The 20,256-nt window shown below is 36.4% G+C and overlaps 2 protein-coding genes across 2 annotated transcripts; both read right to left on the bottom strand.

Annotated features, from left to right (window-relative positions):
* Positions 1-6,657: 6,657 nt before the first annotated feature.
* On the bottom strand, positions 6,658-9,759 carry calhm5.1 (calcium homeostasis modulator family member 5, tandem duplicate 1). Its single transcript, XM_030157083.1, has 2 exons — positions 9,104-9,759; positions 6,658-7,084 (listed from the first exon to the last, which is right to left on the bottom strand). Exons 1-2 carry the CDS (start codon positions 9,644-9,646, stop codon positions 6,695-6,697), a joined length of 933 nt encoding a protein of 310 aa, XP_030012943.1. The 5' UTR covers positions 9,647-9,759; the 3' UTR covers positions 6,658-6,694.
* Positions 9,760-15,318: 5,559 nt separating this feature from the next.
* On the bottom strand, positions 15,319-18,826 carry calhm6 (calcium homeostasis modulator family member 6). Its single transcript, XM_030158475.1, has 2 exons — positions 18,179-18,826; positions 15,319-16,248 (listed from the first exon to the last, which is right to left on the bottom strand). The coding sequence occupies exons 1-2, from the start codon at positions 18,722-18,724 to the stop codon at positions 15,814-15,816; spliced, it is 981 nt and encodes a 326-aa protein (XP_030014335.1). The 5' UTR covers positions 18,725-18,826; the 3' UTR covers positions 15,319-15,813.
* Between the last annotated feature and the right edge of the window lie 1,430 nt (positions 18,827-20,256).

Raw genomic sequence — 20,256 nt, 5'->3', positions numbered from 1 at the left:
GACACTTACCATCATGCATTAAATCCAAGTCTGTTTAACAATGTGATGATCAGATTACCATTCTCCTGTCTGTTGAGAAACAAAATAGTCCTGTACTTTTGCAAACTCCATTTAAAAGAGAAGTCTGGTGATATTTCATGCCTTCATTATCATTTTATTTTAACAACAGGGATGAATTCATCCAACAAAAATCATTAAAATGCATCTTTAACCTAGAACAATTACAAACATATCACTGTGCTTTGTTGAAATATGTTTTCTATTGTAACAGTACACTGGTTTTAAACAAAACAACTCCAAAGTCTGACAATGACAGTCATATTGTACAGGTGGACAGTTATTGTGACAGAAACATTTTACTGCAATTTTCATAACAGTTGTCAATGTCATTATCATAGCATAACAGACATAGATATACTTATATAATGCTTGTTTTGTTCATTTTTCCTTCCTCAAAGAAACTGTTTTATCTTGAGGAGCACTGAGGACATCATTATCTATGATGAAATGAAATTCAAAGTGGAAAGAAAAAAATATGTCACTATCTGTTATGGAAGAACCTGAAACCTGATTGTATAGTCACATGATCTATGCTTCTCAAAACTAGGTTCAGACACCGAAATGGGTGATGGAACTGTTTTTATGGGGTCATCATTTGTCAAGAGGAAAATATTCATCAATAATATGATATGTGAATTAGTTTTCCCAAATTAAAACAGAAGAAAAGTCTCCTGTGGAGAAGGTAAGTAAATGTTGATAAAAAGTAATTGAAAGTCAGACAGGAGAGACTACAAAAAATAACTAACACAAACCCCTTGCAGGTTTCAAAGCTCATATAAAACAGGTACAAAGTCTCACAACACTCTAGCAGCAGAGGACAGCTCAGGTAGTGGGTGGGCAGAAAGACAGCCCCTTGGAGGTGAGCTGCTTTTATAGTGACTCTTCTGGAAGCTGATTAAGTGATCTGCAGTGATTGATAGACAGAAAGAGAGGAGGGAGGAAAGAGCAAAAACAAAACACAACAAGCCCCTCTTCTATCAACAACAATTACAGCAATTAAAACAATAATAATCATAATAATAATCATAATGTGTGACTTTTGTTAGTTTTTGTAATGTCATAGTTCACCCTTCACAACAGCAGGTGGCGATATGAGCTCATGTGACGGTACTGGTGTTACACTGAGCTCTGCAAAAATCTGCCAAATTTCTGCCAATAATGGATCCCTTTTAACCCTTTCATGCATACTGGTCACTACAGTGGACAGTTTTTCTACAGCTGTTCCCTTGTATATTCATGGGTTTTGTAGTTTTAGTTCCATATCAGCCAACACAGTGGACACTTATGCACCATCCCATACACTGACATTCATACCATTACTGTAACTTTGCTGTTCTTGATAAACTTGATCTGGAGTAATGTGTTTTAGTGTAAATCAATTGTTATTTTTTAGACAAAAAGTTTTTTTGGGTTTTTTTTTTGCATATTGTCTCCATGATGTGAGTAATGACTAGCATTAGAATATGTTAAAATGTGAGAAAACATCAGATTAGCAGCATTAAAATATTTTTATTTCATTGTTTTCATCTCACTTTCTGATATTGGGTTTTAAACACGTGTTTCTATACCTCAAAAATTTAATGCATGGATATTTTCGCAACTCCATGAGAAAAAAAAAAAAAAAAGCTGGATCGTATTTTTTTTTTTTTTTTCATGCCTAAGGAGGAATAAAAGCACTCATTAAAAAAATCTTGACTAATGTTCTTATAATTTGTCCATGAAAGGGTTAAAGTTATGTTCAGACATTATAGGGCCAAATATTAGTACTACCTACATAATATTTTTTCCTACTTTATACTGTTACAAAATGCATGTTTCTCTCTGCAAATCAGGTGTTTTTTTTTTCTAATGCATTGTGAGGCATTTGGACAAAATATGCTTCTTTGTTCTTTTTTATTTTTTGCTTGTTAAAGATTCAAATATGTAATTTTTTTTTATATAAAGAGGAAATGATTTCATGATATCATGCTGCTAACTGGAAACACTTCTGTTTTTATCTGGTTTTAACATGCTGCTGATTTTAATCTTGCACTGCATTGCTTATGCATTATTTATTCATTATTTATTATTAGGTTTAACTGTTATTATCAGGTTTTACTGTTATTCTTTTAATATAGGACTAATTTTTTTAGGAATTTTTACGATGTACATTGCTGGTCCTGAGAACTGATTTTGTTTCATGTATATACATGTAATGACAATAATTTAAACCTTGAACCTTGATCCAGAGACCCTGAATTCTGTCTATATTTTCTTAGTTTCTATTTGCTTTGGTGTGTTCATGTCATTTCCAAAGGTTCATCTGAGACTGTGTACAAGACATGCTTACTTGTGCTTTAGAAAATAAACCAATGTGAAACGATATAATACACACCATTGGGAAAAGCCCACCACTGGGTAGCTATTTCAGTCAACATTCTAATTCTCTTCTGCTGTCGACATGATACCAAGACTCCTTTGTTACATAATAGAACAACAACCTCTGACCTGAAATTAAATACTCCAAAAATGTCAGGTTTGATAATCACAATATAGAAAATACAAATATTCCTGTGCAGTTGGTTTGTAACTCAATCAAATAAAATTAAACACTCCGAAAATGTCAGGTTTGATAATGACAATATAGAAAATAGAAATATTCCTATGCAGTTTTCTATATTTTTCTGTTTAACTGCATAGCTTGCCTTCCTGTGCACTTCGTTTCCTTTATATTATTTTTATTGTGGCTAGATTTTATTCTATTTAAAAGAAATCTAACCAGTCACAATTAGATTACCCCAATGGCAGATTTTTCAGGTAATATTAAACAATCAGGGTTTGCAACACTAAATAATATAATATTTGCCTCCTTTCCAGCAGTAGTTGTTCTAATAGATGTCACAAGAGCAAAAGAGGACAGACTCAACATATAACATTCAGGTTTCCCCTTTATTCAACCCATCAGGGAAATTCAAGTTGGTTTGTAACTCAATCAAATAAAATAAAATAAGCGGCTATTTTAGATGGACAAATCCATTAACTTTGTGGATGGATCCAGAAAAAGAGGTAGATGTTGGATTTTCTTTCTCTTACATTGTGAATATTCTCTAACAAGTACCTTTAGACTTTTGTTGTTGTTGTTTTTTTTCTTGACTGCATTCTATTTAGATGCATCAGTTTCATGGCCTTGGTTTTATACCTGACATCTCTCTGGAGTAGCTTTCAGTAGAACAGAGACATGATTTATCTACTTCTTGTAACATATGTTTTTCCTGCTGTAACAAGTCAAAATGTCAGCTGTCAAAAAGATCTATTGGCCATTTGTAACCATTAAATTTAGTCTTGTCACGGTGTGCTTGTCAGGATACAGACCAGATATGTATTTTACTATAGGCAATGGCCGAATCAAAATTCACCCCTTGGCCCTCCCCCTTACCCCTATCCCTAAGTTTTGTGTGTTCATGTGAAGGGGTAGGGTTGTCCCAATTCTCGATGAGTCAGAGGGGAAGGGCTGCTTGGGGTATGAGAAATCTCCCATAATTATGTGTAATCATTGGCAAGATGGATGTAAATATAGCAAAAAAGTGCAGCAGTGTGATGAAAGACACACAAAATGTACGTATTTTCTTCGTAAATAAGTTAATCATTTGATCGACCATCTAATGCCGTTTCAAAGTGTTATAGATCGCGTTTCTGTGGTTTATAGTTGATAGCCGCAAAAAGGTGCCGAAAGCCCATGCAACAGAGATGGTTACAGCTGCTGACGGCATGGAGAATTCTTTCGCAAACAAAGTTGTCGCATCTTTTTATAGCAGCATCGATGACTGCTGATGACGTAACAGGTCTGGAAGGGTTGTCCCATTTCAACCCCTAACCCTTGCAACTCTATTTCAAGGGATAGGGCCAAGGTGTGAATTGGGATTGGGCCAATGTGTGATTCATCATCTCCAACAAATATCAACCTCAAATCTGAAATTTTCACCACCATGCCTTTGGTGTGAAAAAAACAAAAAAAAAAACAATGATAAAAACCAAAAAAATCTGCCTTTATTTAGTTTTAGCATCATGAATCTTTATGTTTTTTATGTGACTATAGTAGCTTTGTTTTTATTATTCCTGTTCACATAATAACTGGCTACACCTTATTATGTCTGCAAAGAAGGTTGAGTTTTCAGTATTGTCTGTCAGTGTGTCATCAGGACCACACAAAAACAATGCTTCTAATTTTCATGACACTTGAAGTGTGAGGTACAGGCCAAAGACAAACAATTACAGTTTTAGCCAATGCCTCTTTGCTTTGGGGCAGCCAAAGCCTAGAAAGTTGGAGTGGCAGCTTGTGTTGCTGGTTCAATTCCCAAGTTGTTGGTTCATGTGCCTTGGATCAAAGCACTTAACCCCCCATTTGTTCCCAAGGCTGTAATGTCAGACTGCTCCTATAGTCTGCAGTGTGTGGTGTGGTCCTGCATGTTCAGCTAGTGATGGGTTAAATGCAGAGGGTTAATTTCAGTGTGTGTTGCATGTCCACATGTATTATATACTGATAAAATAATGATTCTTCTCAGACATTTTAATAGTCGCACAACTTTTCTGCTTCAGCGTTTGCATATATTTCTAAGGTACACTCAAGGAAGCATTTAAATACAAGAATTAATTAGTCACATTTAAGAAAACAGTATGTGCCACTGTCAAAACTTTTGACCTCTACTGTATATTTAGGGTCAGATCCATAAAAATCAAAGGTTTTGTTCTGCTTTCCTTTTTCAAAAACTTATCAAATTTTTTTTCAGAATGCAAACATCCCAAGTTGGGGAAAAAAAAATATCCTTCTCAAAAAAATCTACAAAATATAGTGCCCCCAGTTTGGCCCTGAATGCGATTAAAGTTACATTTATCAAATTGGTTAGAGAAGTTAATATTTACTTACTCCAAAACAAAGAACATTCAGAATAAAAGTTAGTGTTGCACAGCCTCAAGCAAAATAACAGAGGTAAACAAGAACTATAATGTAAGGTGTTTCTCAAAGTCAAGGATCCTTCCTTCCAAGTTGGGTCCATCATAGAGTAGACTACAGTACTTCCTGCAGCTGGAATGTAGATGTTATTGCACATTTGGAGTGACAATAGTATAAAAAATTAGAGAAGAAAATACTACTTAATGACTTCATCAAGTGTTTCAGCAAAATTTCTGAAATTATCCAAACACATATCTCACAGCAAGGGGAGCTGATGGAAAAGAGAATTGTCATATTTTGCTTAAGAACATTTTACTTAAAAGTGAATGTAATCAGTAGTAGTGTGAAACAAATTCACTTAACTGCCTAACAGCTGCTTAAGGAAAAAGACCAAAAAGCATGTATATCATTACCCATGCTGAATTAACAGTACTGAAAGCTGATGTCTTATTTAATCCCGGAGAAGGCTGAGTGAAGGAGACAAATCAGGAAGCAGAAAGACAGCAAATTCAAGCGACTGCATTATCATTTCTTTTTGTCTGGAGTTTCTAAACTGAAACAGGGTTAGCAGTGTTTCCAAAAGTGTTTTCAGGGAGGTTAAAACACCAGAGTAGTGTGGATACTGAAGTGTAAATGTAGCAAAACTTATTGTTAGTAATATTCAGTGTTGGGAGTAATGTGTTACAGAAGTAATGCATTACAGTAACAGATTACTTTTTGTAATGTGAGGTATTACTAATCAATTTTTAGTAATATTTTAGTAGGTACATGTTCAATAGTGTTTGAGTTGCAACACACTTCTTGACCATAATTTAATTGCTCTAATAAAAAAAAACCCCAGCAAGACCATAGGACCTTAAGGAATCAAAAATGTCTTGGGAAAGTTCTATTTCCTGTTGGTGTTCAGCCAATGGGTGAAGATGGCAGTAAACAGTACACTGTCCACATGGACGTATGCTCATTACTGACCCTCACCCTGCTTAGTTAGCATGATCCCTGTGATCAGCAACGACAATGTAGTTCTATGATTATTTAGAGTTCTTTATCAATTCTGGATTTATGTACCAGTGTCCTCGGTGCCATGCCCCCTGTTTGAATGTGTAAAATGTTGAAAAAAATGCAAGCATTCCTGCTGTTTTTAAAACATCGTAGACCGTAGCGTTACTTACTGAGTTATCCGTCCACATGTACTTAGGGGCACAAATTTATACATCCAAAGGTTCTCCTATCTCTTGTTTGGGGGGCGGGGGGGCGGGGGGTTCTACTGCCATTAATGATTAGAGTCTGTATGTAACTCAAAAGTAATATAGGAGTCATGTAATGCATTACCATTCTGAGACAGTAAAAATGTAAGGTAAGGAGTTACTTTTAAATAACAGTAACAAGTAATCTGTAATGGATTACAGTTTAGAAGTAACTTGCACAACACTGGTAATATTTGGGAGCTTGGGTAATATTGCATGAAGCTGAAAATGCTCTTCCCTTGACTTTAAGAAACACCGACAGTGGTTGTGCCCTTCACTAAGTGCTGTTCAGTTGCATTATGGAGATACTTCTGTGCTTTGTCAGAGTGCAGGCAGCGTGGTCAGCATTTCCTGAGTCATACTTATACACAAAAAGGCTTAGCTTTACTGGCATGGGGGACAGGGCACCAGTGTGTCTGTTCACTGAATGTCAGTTTTATTCTCCAATAAAATGCAGCCTTTAGTTCATCTCAATGCCATGCTCTAAGTCCATGACGGGTCTCTTCTCTGGCGTGAAGTCCCTGTCTGTCTTCTCCACGTACCGCTGCAGGGTGCTGTAATACTGCTCGCTCCTGGAGAAGGTGTACAGTGCAGAGATCTCCTCCCATGCCTTGTGGTTTGGGAAGGGGAAAGGTTCAGGATCCTTGTTTTCAAAGAAGCTCTGGAGGTTCCTCTCAGCCAGTTTGGTGGCGTAATCTAATGCAAAGGCATCAAAGCGCTCCTTCTCTTTCTCCACATAACGTTTCCAGAATGTGAGCTGCAAGTAGCTCACCTTGGATCTGCAGTTTGTGTAGCAGGTACCGCAGAGGCCCACAACAGAGGCAATTATGATGACGCACCAACCCAGGATCTGGAGGAATGAGATGAAATGATGCTTACTCTGAATCCACAAAATCCAACAAGACAGTGAATTCGCTTAGAAGAAATGAATTGAAGAACTTATTCAGTCTTCTGTATTTTATCATCTACAGTAGCCTATGTATGTGACAGTGACAGTTATGTCTTAATAGCCTAACCTTCATTACTGTTATTTATAATGCATGAATGTGTACACAACACAATCATTAACAGACTAAAAGCATCCACCCCTCCTGAGAAATGGCAAAGAGTTTTCAACAGACAAGCCAGATACAGGACAACATAAATTGCTTATAACAGCAAAGAAGAAAACAAATTATATATATGTAAATCAGGCCTTTACATTTGTTGAAGATAAATACGTTAATAATAAGACAACAATCCACATAGAAAATACTGGTTGGTTAGAAGTGATTTTAGGGCTCTATTAAAGTATTATTATGACTAAAAGAGCTGTTTTCAACATAACGATTCACCAGAAAGAACACTAAGGATTCAGGTAGTTAGGAAATTAGGAATGTTGCAGATCCCAGTTTTTGATGATACTAATGAAGCGTCTCATCTCAAAAACGACCCTGAAAGTGTTATTTTCACCACTAATGTCAGGTATATTAACAACATATGCAAAATCAAATGTCTATACTTTTAAATTATTGGCTTAATACAATGAATTAGGCTTACAATTGGTAATTTGCTTGCTAATGTATCCTCTAAAGGAATTTATATGAAGAATTAAATTAGTAATACTATGTGGTGCCAGATGGACTGGTCTGAAACTGCTGATCTACTGAGATTTTCCTGAACTACCATCCCAAAGTCATGGCTCATGTTGAACCTCATCTAAACCCAGTTACACACAAAACCTTTGATTTAACAAGTTAATTAAGTTAAAATATTTTCTGTTAAGTGCATTTTTACAATCTGGCTTGAGAACAGCACAGAAATTTGAGGCCTGCTAGATCTTGTGCAAGAAAACACTCCTTCATAATTGTTTGCAAGTATGAACAGAAGTCCTAACAAAAGGACAGTTGCATTCATAATGGTTTTAAACAGTCGTAAATCCAAGTCACTGAAAAATACTGAAACTCTATAATGTGGTGGTTTGCTTCCAGTTTGTGTCCAGTTCCTTTTTTTTTGTACAATTTAAAACGAGCATGAAGGCGTACACTTCAACACAGCTGCACAGGCGATGTCACGGAAGGGTTTTGGGATTAGGTCTTAGGGTGGAGACCGATACAAGTCCAGGAGTCTGATGGTTTTTTACCAGTTTTTACCACAACAGTGTCCTGATGCAGTCCTTGATCTGCATTCATTATGTAAACAGTCATGACCAGATTTGGTTTTCACAAGCTTTGCTGCTTCCAATTGTTTTGATTTTTTCCGCCCAGTGTTTATGCAATTATAAACATTTTTGTCAAAGACTTAAGTTAAAAAAATATCTCTTGGCTATTGCTGTAGAAAAAAACACTAGACCTAGTACTTCGCATTTTGCAGGTTTATACCATGTCTTAGATTTTACATCCAATTCCTTGACTGTTGAAGCCTTTAGATTTGAACGTCTCGCAACTCTGGGTATTTTACTTACTTTGCATTACCAATACACATTCCACATTCCAAGTGAAGTATTTCTGGCAAAATGTACTCAAAGAATGAGAAGTAAAAACTGTTCTTGTGAAGTTCCTGTGAGATGTTTTTGGTTCATTTTACTGCTGTACATGTTGAAGGTTGAGTTGGTTCTAATTTCTTTAGATGCTGGTGGGAGTTTAACCAACACTAATTTATCTAAAATCATCATATACTTGTGGTGTTGCTTTCTTGTGAGGGCCCATCTCTACAAAACTGTAAAAGGAACTAAACCTACTAGAAGAATGTAGTAGAGGGAACAATACATTTTTGCCTTTGCCTTTAAGAGATCATGGAATATAAGTATGAAGTGGCAGAATATGGGAATCTTCATTGTACAAGTACCTTTCATTTGAGTAAATGCATTCCACCAGTGTTTGCCTCTTACCTGTGACTGAGCTCTGAACATCATCAGCAGCTCCACACTCTCATCTTTGGGCAGCGTGGAGCGTTCACAAGGGACCCGGGCCAGCTCCTTCCGACACTTCTCGGTCTTGTTTTTGCAAAACAGGTCCACCACTAGGTTATCATCAAGGCCGCTGACAGCACACTCATAAAAGGTCCCATTTAGAAGAGCCACGCAGAGCCACATAATAGGAGCCACGCAGGCCCCACTGAAGATCTTCAGGAACACTCTGAGGCAGCCGAAGCAGTTCCCACGGGGGCAAAGCTTTAAGGGATTCAGGCAGCATCCGGTGTAAAGCCTCCACAACCTGGTGCTGAAGAACAGACCCAAGACCAGCAACACTGCAGCCGGACCCAGCAGGAAAGTGATTCCGTAGGCAAAGTTCTGATCATGGTTGCAGGGACATTGGAAGGAGACCATGGAAAAAACTCGTTCCCCTCCAATTGTCAGAAGAGCCATGAAACTGTAGCCAATTGTGGCTTTCTGGTTCATGAAGAAGCGTAGGACAGTCTGGAAGCTATCCATGGTCTCAGCTGGGAGTTTTCCACCACACTTTAAAAGAAATGAATTTAAATGAAACAAGAGCAAAGTAAAAAGTCAAATTACTGACTGCAGCTTTAAGTCATTCCCTCTCACACAGCTGAAGACAAAAACACATCTGCCAAGCCTGTTTTTGCCCCTCCCTTTGCCTGCCTCCCTGTCTTTCCTCCTTCACGCTCCTCCCTCAGTCAGTCTGCCACTCCTCTACACCCACTGCCTCTTTTTTTTCACTAATTCTCTGTCTCTACAGGAAAGTCCCTTCTGCACTGCCAGGGAAGCCCCAGCGGTAATGTGTTACAACCTGTCTGCGCTTCTCTTACCATTTATATACATTCCTGACATATATACAGCAGTGTTTACTACAGCGAGGAGACTTTGAACCAGTCTGGTTTATCTGGTTTCATAGTTGTCAATGGAAACAGACACTGACCCAGTTTCATACCAAAAATGTTTTAAAACACCCAAGGAACTGAAAATGCATGTGGTGTTTTTTCTTCTTTATGAACCAGTGAAGAGATCCCTTTGAATTTACATGTTCATTCTGCTGTTTTTATAACTTATTTTATATAAAAGATAGAGATGGTTTAGAAAAGCACTGTTAAACTACAATATTTCCACTTAGTCATTTTAGTTCCATTTAGTTTAGTTTCCCTGTAACATCGTCCGAGCCACCATTGACCTTTAGAAGTTAGAGTCAGGGCAACATTTGAGGCAGGTTTGGTGTAGTTTAAGTTGTGGTTTAGGTACATGCTAAACACTGAAGTGAGAAAATATTGCACTTCAGATTATGTGTAATATTACAGAAGAGGATCAGGACCACTGTAAAAAAATTAATCAATTAAATTCAGGTCCGATATATATTTTTTGTATTATCATTCTGAGAAAAAAGTCAGAATTCTGACTTTAATCTCAGAATTCTGACTTTTTTTTTCTCAGAATTCTGACTTTTTCTCAGAATTCTGACCTTAAACTCAGAATTCTGACTTTTTTCTCAGAATAATAATACAAATATTTACTGGACCTTCATTTTTATTTTTATTTTTTTCCAGTGGCCCTAATCCTCTTTTGTATATAAACAGAACTGGTTTATGGAAACAAGTGGGTGGAGTTGGAGAAGAGCAAGAGATGAAACGGAAACTTAACAAAAACATACCACATTCACTATCAGTGTAATACACACCAAGTAATTTCAGCTACTTATTAACTGTTAACACACATTTGAGGTCAAAGGTGTAAAATTACAAATCACACTACTATTGGATAACTAAGCTAAGCTTTTGCAGGCTACTTGACATTCCATATGATTCAGTACATATTAATGCTAACTTCAGCTAGTTCACCTAAGTCATAATAGTATTGTAGTTAAGTAGCAGTAAACTTCATGACATAATCCTGTGTTTTCCATGTAACATAAATCCTTCAATGCAACTACAGTAAAACTGCCTGGAGATAAAAAAGAAAATCAATAAACAAGAGCTTTGAATGTCCAACTTGGCATCTGATGTGCAGTTGTCACAACGAGATTAACAATAAATAAAGCTGTTTTTTTTTTTTTTTTTTCCACCAGGCTGTAAACATGTTTATTGCTGCAGTAAAGTCCATTTTAACATTTTAACATGGGGGTTTCTGGAGATAGTCCCCCTGTTGCATCCATCCACTCCTGGACATTCATTTTACTGCAGATTTTATCATTTATTTATATTATTATTAATTTTAAAAATTACCAAAGTTAAGGTAGTTTTGTTTACCTTCTGGACTAGCTGATGGTTAGCCCTGCAGTTACCTGTGACATATCTAGGGTGTACCCTGCCTTCACCCATAGGTAACTGGGTTTGGTTCCAGCACCACCATGACCCTCACGAGGACTAAGTGGTTCAGAAAATGAATGGATGGATAAACTATCTGACAGTATTGGACAGCGTTATTTGAAGGTTGTGCTAATGTATGGATGTGTTTCTTTGTCTTTTTGGAACAATAGATACACACGACTCACTTCACTTTCGTTTCGCTCGTTCCACTCTCTCTCTTCCTACCTTGCTCCACCATTGCCACACCCTTTCTCTCTCTCTCTCTCTCTCTCTCTCTCTCTCTCTCTCTCTCTCTCTCTTTCTCACTTAGACTTTTCGGCTGTATTAAAACACCAACTGTGTTTATTTATTTTATTTATTTATTTATTTATTTTTTAATCTTTTTATTTTTATTTTTATTTTTATTTTTATTTTTATTTTTATTTTTATTTTTATTTTTATTTTATTTATCCTGTATGTTGTGTGCTTATGGTTTATGGACCTGTGTCTGCAATAAAGTTTATCATTATTATTATGGTCTGTAATGAATAAAATTTTGAGTAGCATATGATTCCAAAGGCCAACACTGACTCATAACATATGTTGAGGTACCTTTGTATAATAGTCATCAGTGGTTGGAACATGTTCATATGAGACTCAGAAACTGACTGATACAAGCAATTAAACATTCTTTATTGTCATTTATAATATTAGTGGTTATATAGGGCATTATTACCTTTTAAGCTTTTATTTCGAACCTTTTAACCCTCGTCCTGGATGATGTTTAAGAAAAACTATACCCTGTACTTTTCATAAAGAAAATGAAGTTTTATTTCTACATTAAGGCCACACATTTCTTCCATTCCAAGTATAACCAATAATCTGTGGTAAAAGTTCCAAAGAGTGGAAGGTTAGAAGAAAAAAAGAAAAATAACTCAAACATAGATCTTCATCCTCAAAATTAATAGCAAATTAATGTTATGACTACTAATAAAATTAATATATTTTTATTAATTAGGATGAGACAGATAGAAGAAGATGCTGGAGATGATACTTGATTACCAATTCCTTTCTATAATGTATGTGTTCATGGACTGCCTGATTTGTAATTGCCATATATTATTTTTCTATTTAACATAGTTGTTTTCCATTGGTATTACATAATGGCAGTAATGCCATGTGTAATGACATTGTTTAAAGAGAACAGTTCAGGATAATCAATTTCTTTAATATTAGAATGTATTCTCTTTTGATACCAAACTTCAGAGCTTATGGAGTAAATCGTATCAGTGTCTTTGCATGCAGTGCATTACAACAGTTTTCATAAACTTTTAGTATTGATATTAAGTTAAAAGGCAGCTTTGAGTTCCCATAAATAGGTTCACTCTTTATTTTATGAAGCTGAAAGCTTAATTTAAACCTCATTGTTTGTTTAATGTATAACTGAATTGTTTAGGAAGCTGGTGTTGACACTTTTTGAACAGTACCCTTCCCTTGGTAATATTGATAAATGATTTTCTTCTTTAGTAGACAGACTGAACTCTGTTTTAGCAGACAGATGTGTCATGACTGAGGTCTAAAGTTGAACATATTTGAGCTAGTCATTTGGTATTTAAAAAATATATATGAGAAATTCAAGAGGTATCTTGAAAAACAATGTAAACCACTTCCTGCTTTAAAAAGAATAGAATAGAATAGAATAGAATAGAATAGAATAGAATAGAAGCTTTATTTGTCAAGCACTGAGCATCCAGAAGATGCATTCAACCTCTTTCAGTTAACTCTAAAATAGAGATTCTGGTCAACAAAGAACATTTTGTGTGAGTTGAATTTTTTTTTTTTTTTTTAGAAATATCTGCATAATATCATGCAGTTTTTGTGTGTTTTCTTTGCTTGTCTGTAATATTAGATGGCTTCAGTTTGGAGGATTTATATCCTGTTGTTTCTCTTCATGCACATGTATTCACCATATGCAGTAAACAAGTCTCTGCACAAGCACATGCACACTCATAAAACACACCATATTTTTAATAAATGTTGATTAAACATGCAAACAAGACAAGGAAAACATACAATTTTAAGCCATGCTGAATCGAACCTTAATTCATTCCACTGAAACATTTTATAGAGAACATACCATTGTTGTAGAAATAAACAGACACAGTCAGTATCAGGCGAGTAGTGAGTGAGGAAGTGATCACATCCTCTCAGTGGTTTCTCGGCTCCACCTCCACAACAGCAGCCACTTAACTTAAAACACTCTTGATTGCATTTTACAGGAAACTGGTAATGCAATGCATAACCCACATTTGGAACATATTGTTATGAGCATAAGTCCTTTTTGAGCTGAAGTGTATGTGGTCTTAAGAGATATAATCTCTTAAAAATCAGAAGATAGGACATTCTGTCACTATCTGGGACATGTGACAGGCAATGGTGATCATACACAGAGACATAATCATCAACCCAAAATAATGATTCTGATTATCTGTGTCTTTTGGTAATAAACTCTAACTAATATGGTTAACAACAAGTTGATATTTTTACTGTAAATCGGTGTTACTAAAGTTATACTCTTCATGCTTTGGGTGATGAAAAATGACCTTATACACCATCTATTTTTTGACGAAATGCAGTGTGGTGAAATGGAGAGACTTACATCATGTTGACCATGCTGTGCAGTGTACACATTCATGGAAAATACTAGTTACGGAATTTAACTCCAGTTCTGTGAGTATGTGTACAGTACTCTTAAAAAATGTCAGACAGAAAAAAACAACACAAAAATTGTTCACATAAATATTGTTACTGAAGCTCTATTTATTATCCATTTTTTGTTTGTGGAAACAGGGCTCTGATGGCACATCAATACTGTTAGAACCCAGCTCACTGTGGGACAGTAGACCAACATAAAAATCACATTGAAATGGTGTAAAGTGACATATTTTTAATACGTTTTTAAAAATGTTTTTAAAAATCCAGTCAGTAGCAGCAAATAAGAGGCAGGCAACAGGGAAAACTAAAAGAAACAGATGTCACTAAAACAACAAAAGACGAAATGTGAACTTCCCTGCCCTGGACTTATCTCCCATTTAAAACGAAAAAAAAAAAAAAAATAGACCTTTATCACAAGAGTTGTCTTAACTGGTTGAAGGAGCCAAAGCAACATGTCACAGTGTATGTAAGAGACTGGGATCATTCTGAATTTGATTAAAAAAAAAAAAAAAAAAAAGCAAAGAAAGAGAAAAACAATGTACAAAACACTCACAGAAAATTCACTTGTTAATCTAATAAGTTACATTCTTTCATTGCTGGTCATTAATAGATTTCACCTGGTGAAATATAGTTTTTATGTATGGGCAGTTTTTAGACACACTACATAAAAATAGAGTAACACAAAATTAAACTTAAATAGATCCACCAATAGAGCCAGTGTCACCAAAACTGCTCCAGCTATCTGGGTCAGCTTTGGGCTAAAATCAGACACCAGTGTCAATCCAACCCTTGCAACCAAACATAGCAGACTGTAGTTATTTACAGCATTGGGTGCTAATTTAATTTGTGATTGGTAAATCTATACAACAGAACAGACAAACTAACTAGTTCCTCCTTAATACTTTAACTTAAAGCTGCATATGACTTTCATCACTAATCTTTCATCAAATCTGTAAAACCAGAGTCATAGCCTAAGTATCACGAATCCATAAGTCTTTCCGTGATTACGCACCTGAATCTCTTCCCTGACGGTGAACAATTTCAAAGTGTACTCCACCATAAACAATCCATTTGTTTACAAACAGAGTCAGTATGTCACTCTGGCATTTTTGGAAATTTGTCACGACGTGCATTGTGGGAAGCGGAGCTCCACAGAGCTGCAGTAGCAAGAGGCAATGAAGCCCTTTCCGTGTTTGTTGCTGCTGTGGCCATAATGTAGCTGCGTGGAGCTCTGCTTCCCAAAATGCACATCGCGACAAATTTCCGAAAATGCCAGAGTCCTGGCAGGCGTTATTCAAGGATCTAATAAACAGGGTAGAAGACATGCTGTTGCTGTATTCCATCTGAAAAGGCTGTAATATTTTCTATCATGGAGGAGACCAAATAACAATTCCAAGTTCTCATGATTCCACATTTCCTGTTGCACAACCAGATATGTGAACATCTGGGAGAACAGAGCAAACAGCTAATGGTTAACATTCAGTATGTCACAATTGATTTGAAAACAGCAAATGCAAAACCACTTCAGGCTGCTACCTTACTTTTTTGTATAATTCAGAACATTTTTTTCCAGATCTTACTGTTTCCATCAGTTTTTTTCTCACATGAAACCTCGATAATGTATACATTAAGGGCACTTCCATAAGTGTACTATATTGCCACACTAACACCATCCGCCAAATTAAACATAGGAGGGGCCTCAGGAGAAATATCAGATGACCTGACAGACCCCAGCCTCATCATTCCATCATCGGTTTCCTCACAGCACTCCACATGCTGGTGCAGAGTGCTGTAGTAATGGTCTTTGGTGTAGAACTTAAAGAGTGAAGAGATTTTCTCCCAGTCCTTGTTGGAGGGAGTAACAAAGTCTTTTGGAGGCTTCATTTGGAAGAAGCTCTTCACGTTTCTGTCGGCGAGCTCCTTGGCATGTTCTGCTGTATATTTGTCCAGGAGGGTGCTCTCCTCCTGATCATAAACCCTCCAGAACTTGAGCTGCAGGTAGCTGATCGGTGACGTGCAACGAGCCACGCAGGCGAACACCAGGTTGCACAGCATGATGGAAGCGATGAGCAGCCAACCCAGGATCTGTGGTTAGAATAAACACAACAAATGGATTATAACAGCTATAGGACAGGTTACTTTCTATACACACAGTTGTCTCTCAGTGAAACAACAATAAACGCTGTCATCGGACATAAACATTTAGTCAGACATAATATTTATGAATGAAGTGATGTATTTAACTTATATTTCAAGGGGGTATGCTGCTACTGATCTGAGACTAAATGATCTGCACATTACATTTAATAAAATTAGTACAGCATTAGAATAGTGCTTTGCATTTGATATAGAATAGAAACACAAAAAACAGAAATGTGCAAAAATCAGAGGTCACCTTTACCTGTGTTGTTTTTTTTAATATTTAATATTCTGAAAATGATTACAATTTTGATAGTTTTGAGGAGATCTGAAGTGGTTTGAGAGATTAATTCAGAAAAAAAATTAAAAATATTAATGTATTATGATTTTATTCCAGTATAATTTAGAAGGTAGTAAATTAGATGGATCCATAAGGGTTAGAACAGCAAACCTTAGGCTTAGTTGATTTTATATATTGTATTTTAATGCAAAAATTTGATCAATTATAGGTTTAAATACTAAATTCTGGTCAAATTTTTTGAGGCACCTCCGTATAATGGCTCTCAAGAAGATAACAGACATATTTTTTGGGTCTTAAGATCAAAACTTTTGGAATTCCTGCTTTGTGGAGCCTAAATAAACACATTTACAACATGTACTGATAACTTCTGCATTTTCTGTATCAGTATTAAGAAATTCAGGAAAGCTGTGTTTAATTCTCAACATTTCCTCCCCCTAAACCAATGGACATCTTTAGAATGTTCAACACTTTTAACTCTGGAAGGTGGAAAAAGCAGACAGTCACTCAGAACTGTGTCTTTAGTTTTTTCATATTTGTTTATAACATCCTATATGCAATACATGCTGTAATGGAAGAAAGGTGATGTTGATTCTAAGGCCCATGACTCACTGGGGCCCTAGAAAATAGTAGATCAGTCATTTCATTTTTATGAAATTATTAATCTGTAAGAATGTTCAAAGAAAGAATGTTAGAAGAATGTTCACAAGGTACTAATAAACAGTTGTTTCTTTGCATTACTTTTGTTTGTTTTGTTTTTTTGCAAACTAGAATAAAATCTAGTAATAATGTTATCATTAAAAAAGTATTAAATGTAAAAATCTGGGGCCCCTTCATAGACATTCTGCCCTCTCTGGACTTGGTTGACCATGGTGGTGTGAGCCTCCCTGGACCGGCTTCAAATTAGCTCTCTGGTTCTTCTTGTATGACTTCCTCATTCATGTCTTTGTTGTGAGTGTGTTCCTTTATATACATATGAATGTGTACAGATGGGTGTAAGTATAAACTATGTACATAGACTGTGCAGATATGTGAATGAAAGGAAACTGAGAGTCATAAGAAATTTAAGAAAGAAGAAGAAAATTTCATCAAAATCTGTCCATAACTTTTTGAGTTATGTTGCACACCAACGGACAGACAAACAGACAGACAGACAGACAGACAGACAAACAAACAAACAAGCAAACAAACAAACAAACCCTGGCAAAAACATAACCTCCTTGGCGTGGGGGGGGGGGGGGGTGGAGGGGCACTGATCAGCCTTGGCGGAGGTCTGCGCTCTCCGAGTGCTTCTAGTTAAAATGTTAAATCTACATGTTTCAAATGTTAAACATACATATTTAAAATGTTAAATCTACATGTTTCAAATGTTAAATCTACATGTTACTCCGCAAATATGTTTACAGTTGGATGTGTTTTTTACAGTAGTGTTCTGGAAACCACAGCTGCCAGTTTTTTTCTGTAAAAACAACAGGATATATTTTTTTACAGTGTAGGATTTGCAGAACTAAAGTGGGGCCCATAGTGGTATTTTTATGGACCCCCTTTCTGACAGTAATAACAGTGAACTCCACTGACCTGGGACTCTGCTCGGAGGTTCTGCATGACCTCCTCTCTGCCGGCAGTGGACACTTTGTCTGACTTTCCACAGGGGAACTTGTACAGCTCAGTCTGACACTCAGCCTGCGTGGTCTTCACCCCACACAGGTGGTTGTTGAACAGGCTCACATTGGTCCCGGTCATTGCGCATTCAAAGTAGTTCCCGTTGAGCAGAGCCACCGCTATCCAGCTGGAGGGCGCAACGAGCGCAGTGGCACCGATCTGGAGCAGGATGGACGCGCAGGATGTCACCTTGTTCCAACGGCACAGGCTGCTTCTGCGCACACACAGACCCGTCACCAGCTTCCAGGTCTTTTTACTCAAGATGAAGCCCATGAGCAGCAGCGCCAGAGCGGGGACCAGCAGAAACACCATGCCGTACTCAAAGTTCCAGTCATTGCAGGGGCATTTGAAGACCACCGAGGAGAAGAGCTGCTCTCCTCCGGCGGTCAGCAGGGCCACCAAACCAAAACCAAGGTTGGCCTGTTTGTTGGCAATGTTGAGAACTGTCTTCAACTGATTCATCTCTGAGTATTGTGTGAGAGTGTGACTGTTTTTGAATTGTCACACTTTCACTTCCACCTTTTTTTTTCTTCTTTTTTTTTTTTTTTGGGTCTGTGTCGTCAACAGTGAGTCCTCATGTCCCCCTCCTAAACCAGCACCCAGAGGTGTCAGCTCACCATGGTTTATTTATGCAGTCACACGCTCTACATAACCCACTCTCTTTGAAACCACGCAGACTCCTGCAGGTTCATGACTACCCTGAACCCACACCTTATATCACATTTCAACACCATGATCAGAGGAACCACTTGACAACAAACTGCATGAAGGGATTTCCATCATCGTGTGGAACAATGATGGAAATCCAGATGCTGCAGGTTTTGTTTTTGCATTAACCCTTTCATGCATAGTGTTCACTACAGTAGACAGTTATTCTCCAGCTGTTCTCTTGTATATTCATTTTGTTGTTTTAGTTCCATATCAGCCAACACAGTGGACGCTTAAATGCATCATCCCATACATTGTAATTCATACTAGTAGTGTAAGTTTGCTGTTCTAGATAAATTTGATCTGCAGGAACATGTTTGAGAGTAAATCAATCCCTTGTTATTATTATGAGACTGTAATTAACAGTTGTTGTTTTTTTTTTTAAACAAAAAGGTTTTTTTTTTATATTATCTCCATAAAGTAATAACTTATATTAGAGTATGTTAAAATGTGACAAAACATCAGATTAAGCAGCATTTTAAAATATTTCATTCATAGTTTTCGCACAGTATATCAGTAAATACATGTTTATTTGCTTCAAAACTTAAACACATGGTGTCCAGCTGAGTGGATATTTTTGTAATTCCATGAAAAATAGGTTCATAAAAAAAATTCAGTCGCAGTGTTTTTTTCATGCCTTAAGAGAAAAAAAAAAACCACACAAAAAAAAATCTTGATTTATGCATGAAAGGATTAATAAATAATTAAAACTGGTGATAAAAATCCAGTCAGTTACAGGAAGTCAGAACAATGAGAACAAAAAGGAGCAGATGTTAGTCAAACTTCTGAACTCCCCTGCTATGTATTTATTTAACCAAACAAAAATACAACAGACCTTTATCACCGCAAATACTGTAACTGGAAAAACAGCGAAAGTGTTACTGATAAGGTTTTCTTATCACTATTATTTTTGTATACTTCATCTGCAGCTTTGTTCCATTTGGTTGCTCCAGGAGACTAGTCCAGTGACATTCAGTGGCCTAAATATAATGAAATCATATCTAGTAGAAAGGAATTTTACCTCATAATACAGTTTACTTTAGTATTGTTCAGACAAAATATCTTTTTTTTTTTTTTTTTTAACATAAATAAGGTTTTTATTGCAGAACTTTACTTGTAGTTGAACATTTTCATAGTGTGGTGTTAGTAATTTTACTCAAAATTATGACATTTATTGTTCAAGCTTGAAAAATATCATCAACCACTATAATGAGTGTGATTTACAGAGGCAGGCTAGATATACTATGTAAGTCAGAGAGAATATTATTTATATGCTATTTGCCTTA

This window comes from Sphaeramia orbicularis, chromosome 16 (assembly GCF_902148855.1).
Source record: "Sphaeramia orbicularis chromosome 16, fSphaOr1.1, whole genome shotgun sequence".
NCBI classification, from domain to species: domain Eukaryota; kingdom Metazoa; phylum Chordata; class Actinopteri; order Kurtiformes; family Apogonidae; genus Sphaeramia; species Sphaeramia orbicularis.
This window is presented reverse-complemented; position numbering and strand designations above follow the sequence as displayed.